At 55.8% G+C, this 19,696-nt stretch overlaps 1 protein-coding gene across 1 annotated transcript; it reads left to right on the plus strand.

Annotated features, from left to right (window-relative positions):
- The first annotated feature begins 1,073 nt into the window (after positions 1–1,073).
- LOC140905760 (uncharacterized) lies at positions 1,074–14,647 on the plus strand. Its single transcript, XM_073329188.1, has 4 exons — positions 1,074–1,510; positions 3,100–3,226; positions 6,784–6,903; positions 9,267–14,647. Exons 1-4 carry the CDS (start codon positions 1,487–1,489, stop codon positions 11,639–11,641), a joined length of 2,646 nt encoding a protein of 881 aa, XP_073185289.1. The 5' UTR covers positions 1,074–1,486; the 3' UTR covers positions 11,642–14,647.
- Positions 14,648–19,696: the final 5,049 nt, after the last annotated feature.

Consider the following 19,696-nt stretch of genomic DNA (forward strand, 5'->3'; position numbering starts at 1 on the left):
GAATGAGTTACTTAGGGAGGGGGTGGAATCTCCTTCCTTAGAAATTTTTAAGGTCAGGCTTGACAAAGCCCTGGCTGGGATGATTTAATTGGGGATTGGTCCTGCTTTGAGCAGGGGGTTGGACTAGATGACCTCCTGAGGTCCCTTACAACCCTGATATTCTATGATTCTAAGGTCCGTTGACCTATCAGCCTCTGCCTGTAAATCCCCGAAAACTCACCTCTGCTGTGATGCCTACAGAGCTCTGCCAGCTGACAAAGGGAAGGGAGAGAGGATGAAATGTACAGACAAGGTTAGAGGGCAACTTGGATGTTGTATTTATAGATTCCAAGGCCAAAAGGGACCATTGTGATCATTTGGTCTGACCCCCTGTATAATACAGGCCAGAGGACAACCCCCAAAATAATTCCTAGAGAAGAGCTCTTTAGAAAAACATCCTACCTTGGTTTTAAAATGACCAGTAATAGAGAATCCACAGGACTAAATGGTGGTGAATCATCCTGCAATTTACATGGTCTAATCATATCCACACATTTATAACATGCCCATCACCATAGTATCTAAGCAAAACCAACACACTGGATTTGTAACGAAGCCTATACCAAGCCTCTTCCCCCCAAGTATGTTTGCACCTGCAGTATATAGTGCCAGACTGTTTGCCCCACACTTAAATCTGGGTGCAAGTACATCACTCTCTAAATGCTGCTCTACGTACCCACCGTTAAAAGGCGCCCACCAACATCGGAGGGGGGCCCTGAAAAGCTGGCTCAGACGCGTGCCCAAGTTTCACCAACTCTAGACCTCTGAGGACTCTACTCATGCAAGTGGGTCCATGGAGGGCTGGGGGATCAGACCCTTAGTCTCCTAAATGTAAAGAGACTGATTTGTAATGCAGAGGGGACGGGCTTTGCTGGCAGTGCAAGGGTGGGAAGGTTTGCCACAGCAGCCATGCAGAAAACAAAGGGTTTACATGACTGCTCCGTGGGCTGATGGGAAGTGTAGTTCTCCCTCTCTGATAAGGTTAAACATCTGTGCTGTGATCACAGGCAGCTTCAGTACCTTCCGGGGAAGGACTACAGCTCCCAGGAATGCTTTGCAGCTCTGTAGGAGTAAAAGCTTTACAATAGAAGGGACTCTATGGGGCTAAGACAGCTGCACATGTGATCTCTGTGGGTAACTGCCTTATTCCTCAGCATCCTTAGTTTGTCAGGGTTTGCTTTAAAAAAAAAATCCCTCATAGTCCTGCCTGCAGATCGCCCCCCTTTTTCTTCTGTCTAATCTTTCACTGCCTTTCCTGGTAACCTGAAATCAGACCAGAGTCTCTCTGCACTGGCAGCCATTAAGAGAGAAACAACGGGCAGGGGGAATAGGAATCTCTAAATACTGATTGATTAAAAAAAAAAACCGGATCTGGGGTCCTCATGGTCTGAGGAGTTCCAGCCAAGAAAGCCCATCTACACCCGGTTCATTCCAGCATCAGAGGGGAATGGCTGAGGAGATCTCCGCTCAGGTAGGACATTTACCTTGAACATCGTGTTTGCAGATAAATTAGAAATACACCGAAGAATCTGTCATGAAGCAGATGGCGATCTCAGTTACACTGGTGTAAATCCAGAGCAGCTCTTCTGAATTAAGTGGAGTAGCTCCAGATTTACACCAAGATCAGGATGTGTCTCTGTGTCCTGATACTCAGCCTGAGCCAACCAGTTAGGCTGCAGCTAGGGTGACCAGATAGCAAGTGCAAAAAATCAGGACAGGGATGGGGGGTGATAGGCGCCTGTATAAGACAAAGCCCTAAATATAGGGACTGTCCCTATAAAATCGTGACATCTGGTCACCCTAGCTGCAGCCTGCAGGTTTCTAAATACATAGGTTGAGACTTGGATTTCGTTCTACTTGAGCAGTTTCTAATGAAAGGGTAAAATACCTCTCGGCTGGGACTCCACTATAAAGTCATCGATTCCAATGCCAGGCGGGACTGTTCATTGTAATCATCTCGTCTGACCTCCTGGGTAACACAGGCCAGAGAACGGCCCCAGAGTAATTCCTGGAGCAGAGCTTTTAAAAAACCCTGCCTAGGAGCAGGGAACATATATATTCAAGCTGCCCCATCTGCCCTATGCAGGAAAGCAGTGCCAGGCTGTCATATCTGAGGGGATCTGACCTACAGCACTGCATCTCTCCATAGAGCATTTGTAGCCGTCGTCAGGTGCATGTTCCATTTAAAAACGTGGCCCGAGATGGCTGAGAAGTGCACTTGGGCTGAAGAACCTCATTTTGGAGATGGGGCATGGAAGGGGATAATCTAGATTAGTTTTAGACTGGAGCGCAGGTTAGAAGCTGAACCAGGACTCAGGGTTTATATTCAGCAGCACAGAGCCCGGCTGTTCTTGTGAGATTTCATCCCCAAACGGCAGAGAACTCACGGGAACAGCTGATCTCACAAGTCTTGTGCCACATGAGGCCAAAATCACATGAGAACAGGTTCCAGCTTCATCTTAGCCAGAAGAGGAAAATAAGACCCTGCCAGGTTTAGAATCCAACCTAGAATCAAAACCATAGGGCGAGCTTTGGAGCTGGGAATCCGTATCCAGCCCCTCGGCTTTCGAAGGGGTTTGGATCGTAGGTCGTGCAGCATTAATAGCTATGGTCTTTGGGAAGAGAATTAGAAAAATAACCTGTGGTTATGGTCACCTAAATGTGTTACTGTTCTGCAAAGGCTGGGCATGTTCTTTGGAGGAGCTCAAAGTAACGATCCCTGCAGACAAACCATTCCTTGGCAAGGCAATGCCATGTATTGTAGGTAACCAGCTCTGTATTTGCACCCACAAGACAAGGCATATGCCTGTAGCTAGTTGAAGGGCAAATGGCAGGTTTCAGGAAGGTAAGTACCGCACAAGGGTTCCAGAACTGAGCATTCTCACAATCCCGTTACAAACCCTCGGGTTCCCTGAATTTGTTCACCTGCTTCCTACTTCACACACTGTTAACCCCCCGCCCACACACACACACACACACAGCAGCTTTTAACCTCACACCGATACCATTAGCCCTTCATGTTCCAGGTGGGCACTGAGCGGGTTGCTGTTTGTGTTTCAGAGGCTGGTAACATTTGAGGATGTCAGTGTCTATTTCTCCCCGGAGGAGTGGGCGATTTTGGAAGAATGGCAGAGAGAGTTTTACCGGGACGTCATGAGGGAGAATTATGAGCTTCTGATCTCAATGGGTAAAAATCAACAATCGTTTTGCTTTCACTTTATGGATAGCCTGATTCTGGGCATGTCTGGGGGGACTTCAGTTTAGTCACTTTGGACCACATTTTTAAGGGTTTGATTTCAATAAGAGTTAGGCCCGTAGGTGCTTCTGAAATCCCACTAGGGGCCGATCTGCATCTTTAGGCACCTGAATATCTTTAAACATCTGGCCCTTTCTCTTTCTCCATCATGGTGAAGCTGTGGGCCTGATTCTGAGCTCAGTTACACTAATGTAAATCTGGAGTAACTCCAGTGAAGTCCATGGAGATTCACCACTGTAAACATGGTTTAAGTGAGAGTAGAATCATACTCTGTGAATGGAAATAAGGCAGTAACATGCCTGAAATCTGACCCACTAATCTGGAAATGGGGGTGAACAGTGAAATGGCAAAGTTTACAGATGATACAAAATTATTCAAGACAGTGAAGTTCAAAGCAGACTGTGAAGAGCTACAAAGGGATCTCACGAAGCTGGGTGATGAGGTAACAACATGGCAGATGAAATGCAACCTTGACACGTGCAAAGTAACGCACACTGGAAAAAATAATCCCTACTGCACATCTATAATGATGGGTTCTAAATTAGCTGTTACCACTTAGAGAGATCTTGGAGTCACCATGGATAGTTCAGCTCAATGTGCAGCAATGGTCAAAAAGGCGAAGAGATTGCTAGGAACTATTAGGAAAGGAATAGAAAATAAGGTAGAACATTTCACATACCATTATGTAAGTCCCTGGTGCCCCCACACCTGCTATACTGTGACCAATTCTGGTCACCCCATCTGAGAAAGGATACAGGGGAACTGGAAAAAGTTCAGAGAAGGGAAACAGAGACGATCAAGGGTATGTAACAGCTTCCATATGAGGAGAGACTAAAAAGATTAGGGCTGTTCATCTTAGCAGAGACGACTCATGGGGATATGATAGAGGTCTATAAAATCATGACTGGTGTGGAAAAAAGTGTTATTTGCCCTTTCCCACACTACAAAAACTAGGGATCACCCAATAAAATTAATAGGCAGCAGGTTTAATACAACCAAGAAGTACTTTGTCACACAATGCACAATTAACCTGTGGAACTCATTGCCAGGGGATGTTGTGAAGGCCAAAAATATAACTGGGTTAAAAAAAGAACTAGATAAGTTCATAGAGGATAGGTCCATCAGTCAAGATGGGCATGGATGCAAAACCATGCTCTGAAGTGTTTGCCAGAAGACGGGTGGATCACTCCAGCTGCCCTGTTTTTTACAGTTCCCTGAAGTTCTGGGACCAGCCATTGTTGGAAGACAGGATACTGGGCTAGCGGGACCATTGGTCTGACCCAGCACAGCCGTTCTCATGTTGTTAACTGCTGACTTGTGGCGTATCCCTCCTCAGTACAGTTCTCTGAAAAATGCCCTCTGAGTTGGTTTGTTTTGCAACTTTTTTTCTGCAGATCATCATCGCACTAGATGACGCGTGCAATAGAAACGCCCGTTCATTCATGCATTTACTCCAGAGCGTTCTTCCTCTAGGGCAGCCCACAAACCCACCACCATCCACCGGAACAAATATTCTCTTAAATATTCCTCTTCATTGCTGTAGAGCAGAGGTACCCTCAATTTCTTGCTGCACCCCTTCTCCACAGGAGTCACATAACAGCCCACCCCCAAACTCCCACCCAACTGGGGCAAAAGCAACTCACCAAGCAGGGCAGGCGGCTCACCCCGAGGTCAGGGCAGGACCTGGCTGGCTACGTCTCCAGAGAAGCCCACGGCAGCACAGTGCGGGACTAGACCAGGGCACCTTGTGCTTCCTCCCCCTGCCCAGAGCCTCTAGCTCCTGCAGGCTCCTGCAGCACATGGTGCTGGGGCAGGTCAGGCCTGTGGGCCAGGGCAGGACAGCAGCGGGGACAGTGCACAAGGAGTCCCCAGCAGTCCGGGAGCGGGAGGAAGAAGAGAGCAGCAGGCTGCTGCTAGGATGGGGTGGGGCTGCACTCCCCCTCCCACCCCGAGTGCTAGGGGCTTCCTGCATGTTATTTTTCCACATTTAAACTCCAGGGTCCTGATCTTTCAGAGATTTCGGACCAGGAGTGGTGCTGACTGCCTTGAAAGCAGTGGAATGACTCGTGGCAGTCAGCACCACTCCCTGTAGTGAGTTGTTCGCAAGATAAAACCCTTACACACACAGCAACAGCTCCACGGATGCCAGGTGTAGCAGAGTGCGGCATGGCCCCCTTGGCTCCTGCCCCTGCTAGGTCCATAAAGTCACTCGGTGCAGTTTGTTTACAGGCTTGTTCCCATCTGCAGGCCACCCTCCCTGCTTCCACTCTCTGCCTTTTCCCTGCGGCTTTTATACAGCCCCAGGTTAATCAGGCAGCAGCTGTCTCTGCTTCCCCAGTTAGGACCAGGTTAGCTCCAGCCAGCTCTAATTTATTCCCCTGAATGGGAGCTGGCCTGACAGAGGGCTGAATCAGCAACCCTTTGCCCAGCGCCCTGTCACACAAGGGGTGTTATAATCACTGACATCGGGGTGACTGTCCTTTATTCCACACACGCTGTGACTGGAACAATTCTCAGTGGAATACAGAAGTAGGACATTCTAGGTAACAGAGGGGTGGGTGGTGATGTGGTACTGGAAAGAGACCCTCCGGCCCACCCACCCAGCGGTGTCTGTGCACCACTGTCCCAGGCCACATCCACACCAGTGACCTGGCAGGCATGTTGCCCAGCGCCGGCCAGTCCCCCTGTGTGAGGCCACTGTATTCCCATGCCATGGACCACATTGCCAGCCAGGCTTGGCTGCCTGGCGAGTAGGCCCCGGGCTGCGGCTGTCCAGGCAAGACACCCCCTCCCCATTGAGTCCTGTTGCTGCATGAGGCCAGGAAGGGGATAGCACCATCTCACCCACTTCTCTTGCTGGTGAGATGGGGGGGGCAGGACCGGGAGCTGCAAACGGTGCCCACCCAGACTCCTGGGTTCCCTCCAATTTTGGGCACTGTCTCCCAAGCGGTTGCCATGGCACTGGCTGTCGAGGGTACCGGCCCTGAAGGATGCAGGGCAGCGCAGTGGATAGCCCTATGCTACGTAGGGGGCTGTATCTCTGTATCCAATCCAAGGGAGGGCAGGGGGCAGCCCGCTACACGGGCTCTCTGTGGTGGGAGAGCTGTGCGGGGTGGAGAGGCATGCTAGGCCCGGTCTCTGTGTCCCAGGAGGGTAGCCCCAGCTGGAGGGAGGCCCCTGCCAAGATGAGAGTCCCTGGGGGAGAAGGGGACCAGGCTGAGTGGAGAGATGCTCCCTCAGATGGGGTGGGGGCAACACACAACAAAGCAGGGGACCCTCCTGAGGGGCAGTGGAGCAGGGAAACCCACCCTCGGGAGGGATTAGGAAGAGTGGGGCTTGCAGAAGCAAGACCCTCTCTCGGAGGGGAGTTTTCACCTTGCCAGGGGGCACATTCACCAGGAGGAGGGGACCTTGTCAAGGGGCCACAGAAGACTCTGAAGCCTGGGAGATGCAAAAGGAAACTAACTGGGTCTGCCTTGCGCTCTCAGCAGGTCATTCTGTTACGAAACGTGACCTCCTGCCACAGACCGAGCGAGGGGAGGAGCCGTCACGTCCCAGGGCGTGGAGTGACGTAGAGGAAAAGGGGACTCTGCAGAGCTGCTTCACAGGTGAGGGATCAGACCTGCTCCAGAACGCAGAGGTGTAGGCCCTGCCAGCCCTAGCCAGCGGAAATGGGCTCACAGCTTCCTAGGGAGGAGCTGCATTTAAACACGAATCTCTGAGGGCTGCTCCACTGGTTCTTTCTTGGCGGATGCCGCCAGGGCAGAAACGGAGCAAGGCCACCATTCCACGAGCGCTTCAGGTTACAGGGTTTCTCTTCCGAGCTTCAGATTTTTACCTCTTCATTGTCACATCTTGGTGGGCTGAGCTTTCAAATGCCATTCAAAGATTTTGTTCACCTAGAGCTTCTTGAATTTTTTGCTACAAATTTAGCACCTCGTCGGTTAATCTCGCTCTCAGATCCATCCTTCGTTTCTTCAAATGGTTCGTTATTCTCTGGGCAGTGGGGATGTAGCGACACGGGACTCACTGGCACAGCGCCTCCCGCTGGTCATCCTGGGAATTAGCTCTCCAGCCTCCAGACCACCCCCTGCAGGCCAGGGTCCTGCTTGCCTCAGGCCCCCTGTCCCCCCCAGACCCCAGTGCCCCTCTACATCAGGGTTCTGCCCCCTGCAGTACCCCTGCACACTGGGTCTCCCCTCCCTGGGGAATCCCCACCCCATCTCAGCAGCTACTGCCAGTCCTCACCTAGCCCCCACACACTGGGGCAGACTGCAGCCATCATCGGCAAGGAGGGTTTGGACCTGCTGCCTTTGCCTAACCTTGGGCTGCCCCTTTGCAACCCCAGTACCTGCTTTAGACCTTCAGCAAGGCCTGCAGGCTGGGGATTTTCCAGCCTGGAGCCCCCCAGCTCCTCTGGCCTTTCCCCAGCCCTGCTCCACTTTGGGTACCCTGTTGAGCTCCCAGGCAGCCAGGCCCATCTCTCTCCACAGCTAGAGAGAGACTGCCTGAGCCCCTGGCCCACAGCCTTTTATAGGGCCAGCTGTGGCCTGATTGGGGCGTGGCCCCAGCTGTGGCTGCTTCCCCTTCAGCCTAGCCCTTGGCTCGCAGCCCCAGCCCTCTCCCAGGGCTGGCTGTAACCCTTTCAGGCCCGGAGTGGGTGACCACCCCGCTACAGGGGGCCTATAGTTTTCAGGCTGTTGGCTGTTCGCAAACTGTTCGTTTTGATGATTTCGATTCATTATTAGTGCTTCTTACAGTGCTATGTGGTTGGGAAAATTAAGACACATGACATTGTGTGTGCTTCCTGTCTGGGAGAATAGCAAATAAGAAATCAAGAATAGCACATGATTAATAGCACGCTTTCTGGTGTGGATTTTCCTACTCAATCTTTTCTGTGAAAATTTTTGGAATTTCGGGTAATTTTTACGATACGGTAGACTCTCAGAGTTATGAGCACCAGAGTTACGAACTGACCCATCAACCACACGCCGCATTTGGAACTGGAAGTGCGCAATCAGACAGCCGCAGAGACCTTGAAAAAAACCCCACCAAAGACAGTACGGTCCTGTGTTAATCGTAAACTGCTAAAAAAATAAAGGGAAAGTTTAAAAAAAAGTTTTGACAAGGCAAGGAAGCTGTTTCTGTGCTTGTTCCATTTAAATTAAGATGGTTAAAAGCAGCATTTTGCTTCTGCACAGTAAAGTTTCAACGCAGCATTAAGTCAATGTTCAGTTGTAAACTTTTGAAGGAACAACCCTCGGGCTTTGTTCCGAGTGACAAACATTTCAGAGTTATGAACAACCTCCCTTCCCGAGGGTCTCGTAACTCTGCGGTTCTGCTGTATGTGACAGTCATCTTAATCTTCCTAAGTAACCAGCAGTGCGACCTTCTGGCTCACTGCAAACTGATGTGACCTGACAGCATTTTTTAAAATCTATCTTTCATACATGCCACCTAGTGTTCAAATAATTAAGACGATCCTGGGAGCAATTTTATCTTTAACCAGCAAATTCTAAGAAATCTTGGAAAGGAGGAAGCAGCATGTATGGTGGGAGTACGGTCTCCTGAGTTGTGTTCCCAGCTTTCTGTCACTAACCTATTGTGTGACTTCTGCCAAGCCACTTGATCTCACTGTGCCTCAGTGAGCCACTCTGTAAAACGGGTATGATACCACTACTGCTTACCTACCTATCTCACAGCACGGGTTTGGGGGACTAGATAATGCCAGTAAAATGCTTTGAGATCCTAATATGGAGGCAACATCCTGTTGGCACGATGACTTCCTACAAAAGTTCAAAATCTTTTAAACCTTGTATCTGTAGACATGGAGGTGGTACAAGGGGCCTATAACCAGTGCTGCTTGTGAGACACACCTTCATGGGATTACACTGGAAATCAGACAGAGCTGATATTAAGAGTTTTACCTTCCCTTGCAATAATATTCTGAACTCTTGTCTCTGTGTTGTAGATGATGACAACTCTACTATAAAATCAGAACCACCTGACCCCTTACCAGAGAGATCAGAAGAGAGTCTCTCCATGTCTCCAGACTGGAGAAATGCCTACAAGATCCAGTGCAAACCACAAAGGCAACAGATGTACCATGCAGAAGCCAAGCATGAGAAACTAACTGTAAAATTAGAGCCAAGTGAGCCCTCATCAGAAAAGTCTGAAGAAGATCTTTCCACATCTTCAGACATCTACAGGATCCAGTGCAAACCAGAAAGGCAGCAGATGAACCCCACCGGAGCAGAGAATGAGAACCTTACTGTGAAATTAGACTCACCCGAACTGTCACCGGAACAGTCCAAAGACACTGTTCTTAAGTCTTCAGACTGGGACAGCATCTTCAGGATCCCTTGCAAATCAGGAAGGCAGCCGGTGAGCCTCATTGAAGCAACCCATGAGACCTCTGCTATAAAACTGGAGGTATCGGACCGATCATCGGAAACACGCCAAGAGAATGTGGCCATGAATCCAGACTGGGGGAGTGTCTGCAGGGTCCCATGCAGATCACAAAGGCAGCTGAGGAGCACTCTAGAGGCTGAGGCTGAACAATCCAGCTTTGGCAACATGGAGAATTTTGCACTTTTCCAAGGACACCTGAAGAGAGAAATGCCATACGTGTGCATGGAATACAAAGACAACTTTGCGGATCAGGTTGGCCTGGAACCACACCAGGGAAAGCTCCCACTGGAGGCTCCATTTAACTGGACTGATTGCAGCAGCAGCTTTGGACCGATGTCCCTTCTCATGACTCATCGGGAAACCCACATGGGAGTGAGGCCATACATCTGCACCGAATGCAAGAAGGGCTTCAATCACAAACAAGACTTGATACGGCATTACCGTATCCACACGGGAGAGAGGCCCTATCAGTGCACTGAATGCGGGAGAAGCTTCATCCAGAAAACGCACCTTATAACGCACTTCCGAATCCACACGGGCGAGAGGCCATTTCCATGCACCGAGTGTGGGAAAAACTTCAGGAAGAAAACCCACCTGGTGCGGCACCAGAGGACTCACTCGGGAACCCGGCCGCTTCCCTGCTCTGTATGCCAGAAGAACTTCAGCCACAAGCAAGATCTCGCCAGGCACCAGCAGATCCACACAGGGGAACGGCTGTTCACGTGCATCGAGTGTGGGAAGAACTTCAGCTGGAAGAAGAATCTTATCACCCACCAGCGTATCCACACGGGGGAGCGGCCCTTCAGCTGCGTCAAGTGTGGGAAAAGCTTCAGCTGGAAGAAATACCTCATCACGCACCAGAAGACCCATGAGGAGAAGAGACTGTACAACTGCCCTCACTGCGACAGGAGCTTCTGCCAGAAGTCCGTGCTCACCATGCACCAGAAGACGCACCTCGAGAGGCGATCCTACACCTGCGCCATATGCCAGAGGAGCTTTGGTCACAAGCAGGACCTCATAAGGCACCACCGGATCCACACCGGAGAGAGACCCTTCGCCTGCAGCGAATGCGGGAAGAGCTTCAGCCAGAAGACTCACCTGGTTACCCACTTCAGGATCCACACAGGCGAGAGGCCGTTCCTGTGCAGCGAATGCGGGAAAGGGTTCAGCAAGAAAACCCACCTGATGAGGCACCAGCAAATCCACACAGGGGAGCGCCCCTTCAGGTGCACCCAGTGCGACAAAGGCTTCAGCTGCAAGAAGAAACTCCTCACCCACCAGCTGATCCACTCGGGGGACGTGACCCTCTATGCCTGCGCCGAGTGTGAGAAGAGCTTCACCTGGAAGAAGAACCTCATCACCCACCAGAAGATCCACGCGGGGAAGAAGCCGTTCATCTGCACCGAGTGCGGGAAGAGCTTCAGCCAGAAAACCCACCTGAACGCCCACCAGCGCATCCATACCGGAGAGCGGCCCTTCCCCTGCGCCCAGTGCGGGAAGGCCTTCAGCCAGAAGTCCATCCTCATCACACACCAGAAGACCCACCTGGGCAGCCGGCCCTACGCCTGCACGGAGTGTGAGAAGAGATTCAGCCACAAGCAGGACCTGAAGAGACACCTGAGGATCCACACAGGAGAGAGGCCCTATGCATGCACCGAGTGCGGCAAGAGCTTCAACCAGAGGACACACCTCGTCACGCACTACAGGATCCACACCGGGGAGAGGCCCTTCCCCTGCGACCTCTGCGGGAAGCGCTTCAGCAAGAAAACACACCTCATGAGGCACCAGAGAGTGCACGCAGTGGTAAAGCCGCACGTGCGCTTACTCAACATGGGGGCCATCGCCATGGGGAGCCAGCTTTCGGTCTCGGTTGGAAGTCCTATCTCACTCGGGAATCCGCTGAAGGAGGAGACCATATACATTTACCAGCTGTGAAAGAAGAGCAACACTAGACACCTGCCCAACGGAGCTGAGCAAGGAAGGTGCAAGGAAGAAGCTTCTTGTAAAATAACCACTCAGAATCCAGACACTGCTGAATGTGAGAGAAGCTTCATTCTTGCTCCACAGCAAGGCCACATGCCTGGACCCAGTGTGCAGGAGCAGGTCCAGTCTAACCGTCCAGCTCCTGTTCCCACCAGCAAATGCGCACAGAGCAGAATCCGTGTCTCTTTATCAGGCTGAAGTCTGCAGATAAACTTCATAGCACTCCAGGGACCAGCCTAGCGCTGGGACCCTAGAGGAAAGGTTCGTCTCCTCTCTAAGGTTAATTAGTGGCCTCACACAAAGAACATACTTTGGCCCCAATTTGCAGCAAGTTGCCTTAGTTGCACATGCAGAAGTTGAGTGCATCTGTCTGTGCCCCCAAAAGTGCATCAGCCTACGCAAGACGAGCAACTGCCTGCACAAAGCACGCTGGGGGTGCAGTACTTGTGAGCACTGTTAAAGAGTCCCCCTGGAAACACGTCCCTTTGTATCCTGGATGTGAGAAGAACGTCCATCACAACTGGACATTTTAAAGGTCACAAGACAGTCCACATAGACATTCACGGGAATCTACCGGGAGGAATATAAGCTTCACTACTAGGTCCTGCTTCAGTCTACTCTGCAGATCTGAACCAGGAGAGCAAAGACAGAACTGCAATGAATGTGTGAAAAGCTGCTATCGATGTTTATATGTAAATTTCAAATGGGATCATCGCAGGAATCAACAAACCACAAAGACTGCCCTCAGTTGTACAGTAACCCCTGAAAACATGAGAAATGGGGGGACACAGTGTCCGACATGTAGAATGTTTTCAAAAGAAGAGGAGTAAAGGAATAACCAAGATACCCTGTTATCATCTCTGTCAGCCACTCCCCCTGCACCCCGTATCTGCAGGGTGGCAGAGGACACTGAACACGAGTTGGCAGGAAGCTGTAGTGGGAAACAGTTTCGAACAGTTTCGAACAGAACCATCATTTCTCCTTGAACTGCTCCTGGAAATACTGGAGTGTATTTCAGTGGCGCATCAGCACACACTGCAGTGACCAAACCAGGGGCTTTCCGTTCAGACAGTGGGAATGTCTACCTAGTTCTTCTCTCATTTGGCTCGTACATCCGCAGCAGAGAGCAGCTTGATGGGATTCAGAACCGGGCACACCATGAGAATCCGAGCACCGTCTGCTTCCCCACAGGGACCCAGGGCTGTTATTGCAGATGTTAGATCTTGCTTGCAAAACGAGCGTGCTGAGTATCAGACACGCTCACCACCGTCTAGCCATGACACACTAACAGGGCTTAAATTCGTCCGGAGCAGAGCTCTAGTAAATATTCCCGAGCCCCAGCACCACCCTGTGGGGTGGAGCCCCTGCCTGCCCTGAGACCCGATGTGCCCCTCCTCCCCTACCCCCATTGCGGCTATATCCCAGAGCCCCGCCACAGGGCAGAATCCCCGAGCTCGCCCCACCAGCCCAGCGGCTGGAGCCCTAAGCCTCCCCTCCACCCTGCTGGGCCCTGGAGTTTTTATAGCATGGTGGGGGGAGGTGAGGGGGGCTCTGGGAAATAATCTATAAGAATTCAAGCTTTGCCCACTAATACTGCGGCCTCTGCTACAGGGGATAGCAGAGACTTCGGTGCCTAACATACAACACGAAGACTTGTTCATCCACAGAAGCAGAGAATATCTAAAGTCGCATTCAGTGTCCTGCGTAAAGCGCGGGTACCTTGTCGTGAAAGGGGTGGTACGACTGGTGTTACAGCACTTCCCGCTCCCAGGCGGTCTAGGGGCCAGTCTGAGCTGTCCAGCGTCTAGGGGCTTGTCTCTTCTCCCCACATCGCTGGAGTATCTGAAAGCCTCCCAGTAAAACCAACCCCGCTGTTGCTGCCATTGGAGGGTTTTAAGGGCAGGTTGGACAAACCCTGTCAGGGATGGTCTAGTTATTATGCAGTCCTGCCGTGAGTGCAGGGCACTGGACTAGGTGACCTCTCGAGGGCCCTTCCAGGCCTGTGGTTCTGTTTCTTTCTTCCGTCCCTGCAGGCGAGAAGCCGGTTTGGTGGACACGGACACACAGCCTGGGGCAAATAAAGAACATGGGTTTAATGTTGTGCAATGTAATAATATACGTGGGGGGAAAGTTACTGAGAAGGGGACTGTAGAGATCCATGAGCTCAGAAAATGCCTGCCTTGGTTTGTAAAGGCACCGCGGCGTGAAAACGCAGGAAATCCCCTCCTGTCCCTGCACGTAGTAACGCTCGCTGAAAGGGCTTCCCTCGGTGGTTCATGTGCCACGCTGAACCTGCAGCGTCAGGGGCTGGAGTTTGCTGCTCATTGTAAATGGAGCGAATTTGACCTGGAACCCACTGAGGCAGAATCAGTGTTAACTGCCCCACCCGGCAGTGCTGTTTCAACAGGGGCCTACCTATCTGGCCACACTCACACTCTAGGTAAAGTCCCATAGCAGCAGGCCCGCCAACGCGGGGCAGGAGGGGGCAAAGGGGGCAATGGCCCAGGGGCCCCCAGCCCCCACCCCAACCGCCAACTCCGCAACTCCCATTGGCCGGGAACTGCAGCCAATGGGAGCTGCGGGGGCAGTGTCTGCGGGCAGCAGCGTGCGGAGACACCCTAAGCCCCCCGCCTACGAGCCGCTGCGAGAGGGGTGTGTGGGTCGCTTTCGAGAGCTGCCCAAGATAAGCGCTGACCCCCTCCTACAACCCAGCCCCCTGCCCCAACCTAGAGCCCCGACCCCCTCCCACACCCAACATTCTGCCCCAGCCCAGAGCCTGACCCCACACCCCCTCCCACACCCAAACTCCCTCCCAGAGCCTGACCCCACACCCCCTCCCACACCCAAACTCCCTCCCAGAGCCCCGACCCCTCACCCCCCACCGCACCCAAACTCCCTCCCAGAGCCCCGACCCCTCACCCCCCCCCGCACCCAAACTCCCTCCCAGAGCCCCGACCCCCTCCTGTACCCAAACTCCCTCCCAGAGCCCCGACCCCCTCCTGCACCCAAACTCCCTCCCAGAGCCCGACCCCTCACCCCCTCCCACACGCAAACTCCCTCCCAGAGCCCCGACCCCCTCCTGCACCCAAACTCCCTCCCAGAGCCCGACCCCTCACCCCCTCCCACACCCAAACTCCCTCCCAGAGCCCCGACCCCTCACCCCCTGCTGCACCCAAACTCTCTCCCAGAGCCCGACCCCTCACCCCCTCCCGCACCCAAACTCCCTCCCAGAGCCCGACCCCTCACCCCCTCCCGCACCCAAACTCCCTCCCAGAGCCCGACCCCTCACCCCCTCCCGCACCCAAACTCCCTCCCAGAGCCCCGACCCCTCACCCCCTCCCACACCCAAACTCCTTCCCAGAGCCCGACCCCTCACCCCCTCCCACACCCAACATTCTGCCCCAGCCCAGAGCCTGACCCCACACCCCCTCCCACACCCAAACTCCCTCCCAGAGCCTGACCCCACACCCCCTCCCACACCCAAACTCCCTCCCAGAGCCCCGACCCCTCACCCCCCACCGCACCCAAACTCCCTCCCAGAGCCCCGACCCCTCACCCCCCCCCGCACCCAAACTCCCTCCCAGAGCCCCGACCCCCTCCTGTACCCAAACTCCCTCCCAGAGCCCCGACCCCCTCCTGCACCCAAACTCCCTCCCAGAGCCCGACCCCTCACCCCCTCCCACACGCAAACTCCCTCCCAGAGCCCCGACCCCCTCCTGCACCCAAACTCCCTCCCAGAGCCCGACCCCTCACCCCCTCCCACACCCAAACTCCCTCCCAGAGCCCCGACCCCTCACCCCCTGCTGCACCCAAACTCCCTCCCAGAGCCCGACCCCTCACCCCCTCCCGCACCCAAACTCCCTCCCAGAGCCCGACCCCTCACCCCCTCCCGCACCCAAACTCCCTCCCAGAGCCCGACCCCTCACCCCCTCCCGCACCCAAACTCCCTCCCAGAGCCCCGACCCCTCACCCCCTCCCACACCCAAACTCCTTCCCAGAGCCCGACCCCTCACCCCCTCCCACACCCAACATTCTGCCCCAGCCCAGAGCCTGACCCCACACCCCCTCCCACACCCAAACTCCCTCCCAGAGCCCGACCCCTCACCCCCCACCGCACCCAAACTCCCTCCCAGAGCCCGACCCCACACCCCCTCCCACACCCAAACTCCCTCCCAGAGCCCGACCCCTCACCCCCTCCCGCACCCAAACTCCCTCCCAGAGCCCCGACCCCTCACCCCCTCCCACACCCAAACTCCCTCCCAGAGCCCCGACCCCGCACCCAAACTCCCTCCCAGAGCCCCGACCCCTCACCCCCTCCCACACCCAAACTCCCTCCCAGAGCCCCGACCCCGCACCCAAACTCCCTCCCAGAGCCCCGACCCCGCACCCCCTCCCGCACCCAAACTCCCTCCCAGAGCCCGACCCCTCACCCCCTCCCGCACCCAAACTCCCTCCCAGAGCCCCGACCCCTCACCCCCTCCCACACCCAAACTCCCTCCCAGAGCCCCGACCCCGCACCCAAACTCCCTCCCAGAGCCCGACCCCTCACCCCCTCCCGCACCCAAACTCCCTCCCAGAGCCCCGACCCCTCACCCCCCCCGCACCCAAACTCCCTCCCAGAGCCCCGACCCCCTCCTGTACCCAAACTCCCTCCCAGAGCCCCGACCCCCTCCTGCACCCAAACTCCCTCCCAGAGCCCGACCCCTCACCCCCTCCCACACGCAAACTCCCTCCCAGAGCCCCGACCCCCTCCTGCACCCAAACTCCCTCCCAGAGCCCGACCCCTCACCCCCTCCCACACCCAAACTCCCTCCCAGAGCCCCGACCCCTCACCCCCTGCTGCACCCAAACTCTCTCCCAGAGCCCCGACCCCTCACCCCCTGCTGCACCCAAACTCCCTCCCAGAGCCCCGACCCCTCACCCCCTCCCACACCCAAACTCCTTCCCAGAGCCCGACCCCTCACCCCCTCCCACACCCAAACTCCCTCCCAGAGCCCCGACCCCTCACCCCCTCCTGCACCCAAACTCCCTCCCAGAGCCCCGACCCCTCACCCCCTCCTGCACCCAAACTCCCTCCCAGAGCCCCGACCCCCTCCTGCACCCCAACATTCTGCCCCAGCCCAGAGCCTGACCCCACACCCCCTCCCACACCCAAACTCCTTCCCAGAGCCCGACCCCTCACCCCCTCCCACACCCAAACTCCTTCCCAGAGCCCCCCAACATTCTGCCCCAGCCCAGAGCCCAACCCCACACCCCCTCCCACACCCAAACTCCTTCCCAGAGACCGACCCCTCACCCCCTCCCACACCCAAACTCCCTCCCAGAGCCCCGACCCCTCACCCCCTCCTGCACCCAAACTCCCTCCCAGAGCCCCGACCCCCTCCTGCACCCCAACATTCTGCCCCAGCCCAGAGCCCGACCCCACACCCCCTCCCACACCCAAACTCCTTCCCAGAGCCCGACCCCTCACCCCCTCCCACACCCAAACTCCCTCCCAGAGCCCCGACCCCTCACCCCCTCCTGCACCCAAACTCCCTCCCAGAGCCCCGACCCCCTCCTGCACCCCAACATTCTGCCCCAGCCCAGAGCCCGACCCCACACCCCCTCCCACACCCAAACTCCCTCCCAGAGCCCCGACCCCTCACCCCCTCCTGCACCCAAACTCCCTCCCGGAGCCCCGACCCCTCACCCCCTGCTGCACCCAAACTCCCTCCCAGAGCCCCGACCCCTCACCCCCTCCTGCACCCAAACTCCCTCCCAGAGCCCCGACCCCCTCCTGCACCCCAACATTCTGCCCCAGCCCAGAGCCCAACCCCTCACCCCCTCCCACACCCAAACTCCTTCCCAGAGCCCGACCCCTCACCCCCTCCCACACCCAAACTCCCTCCCAGAGCCCCAACCCCCTCCCACACCCAAACTCCCTCCCAGAGCCCCGACCCCTCACCCCCTCCCACACCCAAACTCCCTCCCGGAGCCCCGACCCCCTCCTGCACCCAAACTCCCTCCCAGAGCCCCGACCCCCTCCCGCACCCAAACTCCCTCCCAGAGCCCCGACCCCCTCCTGCACCCCAACATTCTGCCCCAGCCCAGAGCCGGACCCCACATCCCCTCCCACACCCAAACTCCCTCCCAGAGCCCAACCCCTCACCCCCTCCCACACCCAAACTCCCTCCCAGAGCCCCGACCCCTCACCCCCTCCTGCACCCAAACTCCCTCCCAGAGCCCCGACCCCCTCCTGCACCCAAACTCCCTCCCAGAGCCCCGACCCCTCACCCCCTCCTGCACCCAAACTCCCTCCCAGAGCCCGACCCCTCACGCCCTCCCACACCCAAACTCCCTCCCAGAGCCCCGACCCCTCACCCCCTCCTGCACCCAAACTCCCTCCCAGATCCCTGACCCCTCACCCCCTCCTGCACCCAAACTCCTTCCCAGAGCCCGACCCCTCACCCCCTCCTGCACCCAAACTCCCTCCCAGAGTCCGACCCCTCACCCCCTCCCACACCCAAACTCCCTCCCAGAGCGTGACCCCTCACCCCCTCCTGCACCCAAACTCCCTCCCAGAGCCCAACCCCTCACCCCCTCCCACACCCAAGCTCCCTCTCAAGGCCTCCACCCCAACCCCCTGCCCCAGCCCACAGCCTGCACCCCCTCCCACATCCAAACACCCTCCCAGAGCCCCGACCCCCTCCTGCACCCAAACTCCCTCCCAGAGCCTGACCCCTCACCCCCTCCTGCACCCAAACTCCCTCCCAGAGCCCAACCCCTCACCCCCTCCCACACCCAAGCTCCCTCTCAAGGCCTCCACCCCAACCCCCTGCCCCAGCCCACAGCCTGCACCCCCTCCCACATCCAAACACCCTCCCAGAGCCTGCATCCCCACCCCAGCCTGGTGAAAGTGAGTGAGGGTAGGGGAAAGCGAGCGACAGAGGGTGGATGGAGTGAGCAGGGGCGGGGCCTCGCAGAAGGGGTGGGATGGGCGTGGCCTCATGGAGGGGGCGGGGCAAGTGTCTTTGGGTTTGTGCAATTAGACAGTTGGCAACCCGACCAGGCAGGCATGAGCAAGCCCTGGCTGTGCCAGAAGTAGGGTGACCAGATAGCAAGTGTGAAAAATGGGGACAGGGGGTGGGAGGTAATAGGCACCTATATAAGACAAAGCCCCAAATATCGGGACTGTCCCTATGAAATCGGGACATCTGGTCACCCTAGCCAGAAGAGCACTCCCGGCAGCACAGCCCGCTGGGCACCAGCCAGCGCAGGGGACACCACCCAAATGTCAGGCGGACCACCTCCGCGTGGGCCCAGCTTGTGCGTGCACAGGGGCCCGGACTTGCTGCCGGCCGGCCTGCGTAGCAGCGTACAGAGTTACAGTCTCATCTGTACAGCAGCAGGTCTGTATTCTCATTTCATAAATAAAACTAGTCCCTGTACAGACCAATGTGTTTCAGTGGCGAGGTTAAAATAACACACCATGAATTACACATCAGCACAGCAGTGAGTACTGGTAAGGTGCTGAGAGCCTTCTCCCGGTGACGTCAAGAGCACGCAGCCCCTTGAGAGAACAGGCCCTGGGCACCTCGTACACAATTGCTAACTATTCCTACCCTGTGTACACGGCCTGTTTGCGAGCAGGAGGCGGTAGGGTGGAGATCAGAGGCTGGTGGCTTTGAGGGATGCCGGTTTGGGATTCTTGTCTGGAGAGTTTTCTACCAACATCTGAACCACTGAACCATCTTGACCTGCTCTGAGCAAGTTAAGACAACGTGGTGATGAGAGCACCTGTGCCCTGTCTACACTAGCGCGCCCACTGTTGCTACCTCGACTTCCACTGGCTTCAGTAGGCATTGGATCAGCCCCCCGACAAGCAGCTATGGCAGGTCATGGAGGTGCTAACGTTGGAAGGGGCAAACTCAGGGCAAGATTCTGCCCCCGGAATCCCATGTTGTGTCCGGAGTCAGACTTTGATGCTCAGCTCCCCCTACGGGCATAGACCTGGGGCAGAACTCCGGC

This window comes from Lepidochelys kempii, chromosome 2 (assembly GCF_965140265.1).
Source record: "Lepidochelys kempii isolate rLepKem1 chromosome 2, rLepKem1.hap2, whole genome shotgun sequence".
NCBI lineage: Eukaryota > Metazoa > Chordata > Testudines > Cheloniidae > Lepidochelys > Lepidochelys kempii.

Coding starts and splice junctions, on each gene's coding strand:
- LOC140905760 (XM_073329188.1), top strand. CDS start 1,487: ATGGCTGAGGAGATCTCCGCTCAG. Junction 3,227..6,783: donor TGAGCTTCTGATCTCAATGG/GTAAAAATCAAC, acceptor TTGCGCTCTCAG/CAGGTCATTCTGTTACGAAA. Junction 6,904..9,266: donor TCTGCAGAGCTGCTTCACAG/GTGAGGGATCAG, acceptor TCTGTGTTGTAG/ATGATGACAACTCTACTATA.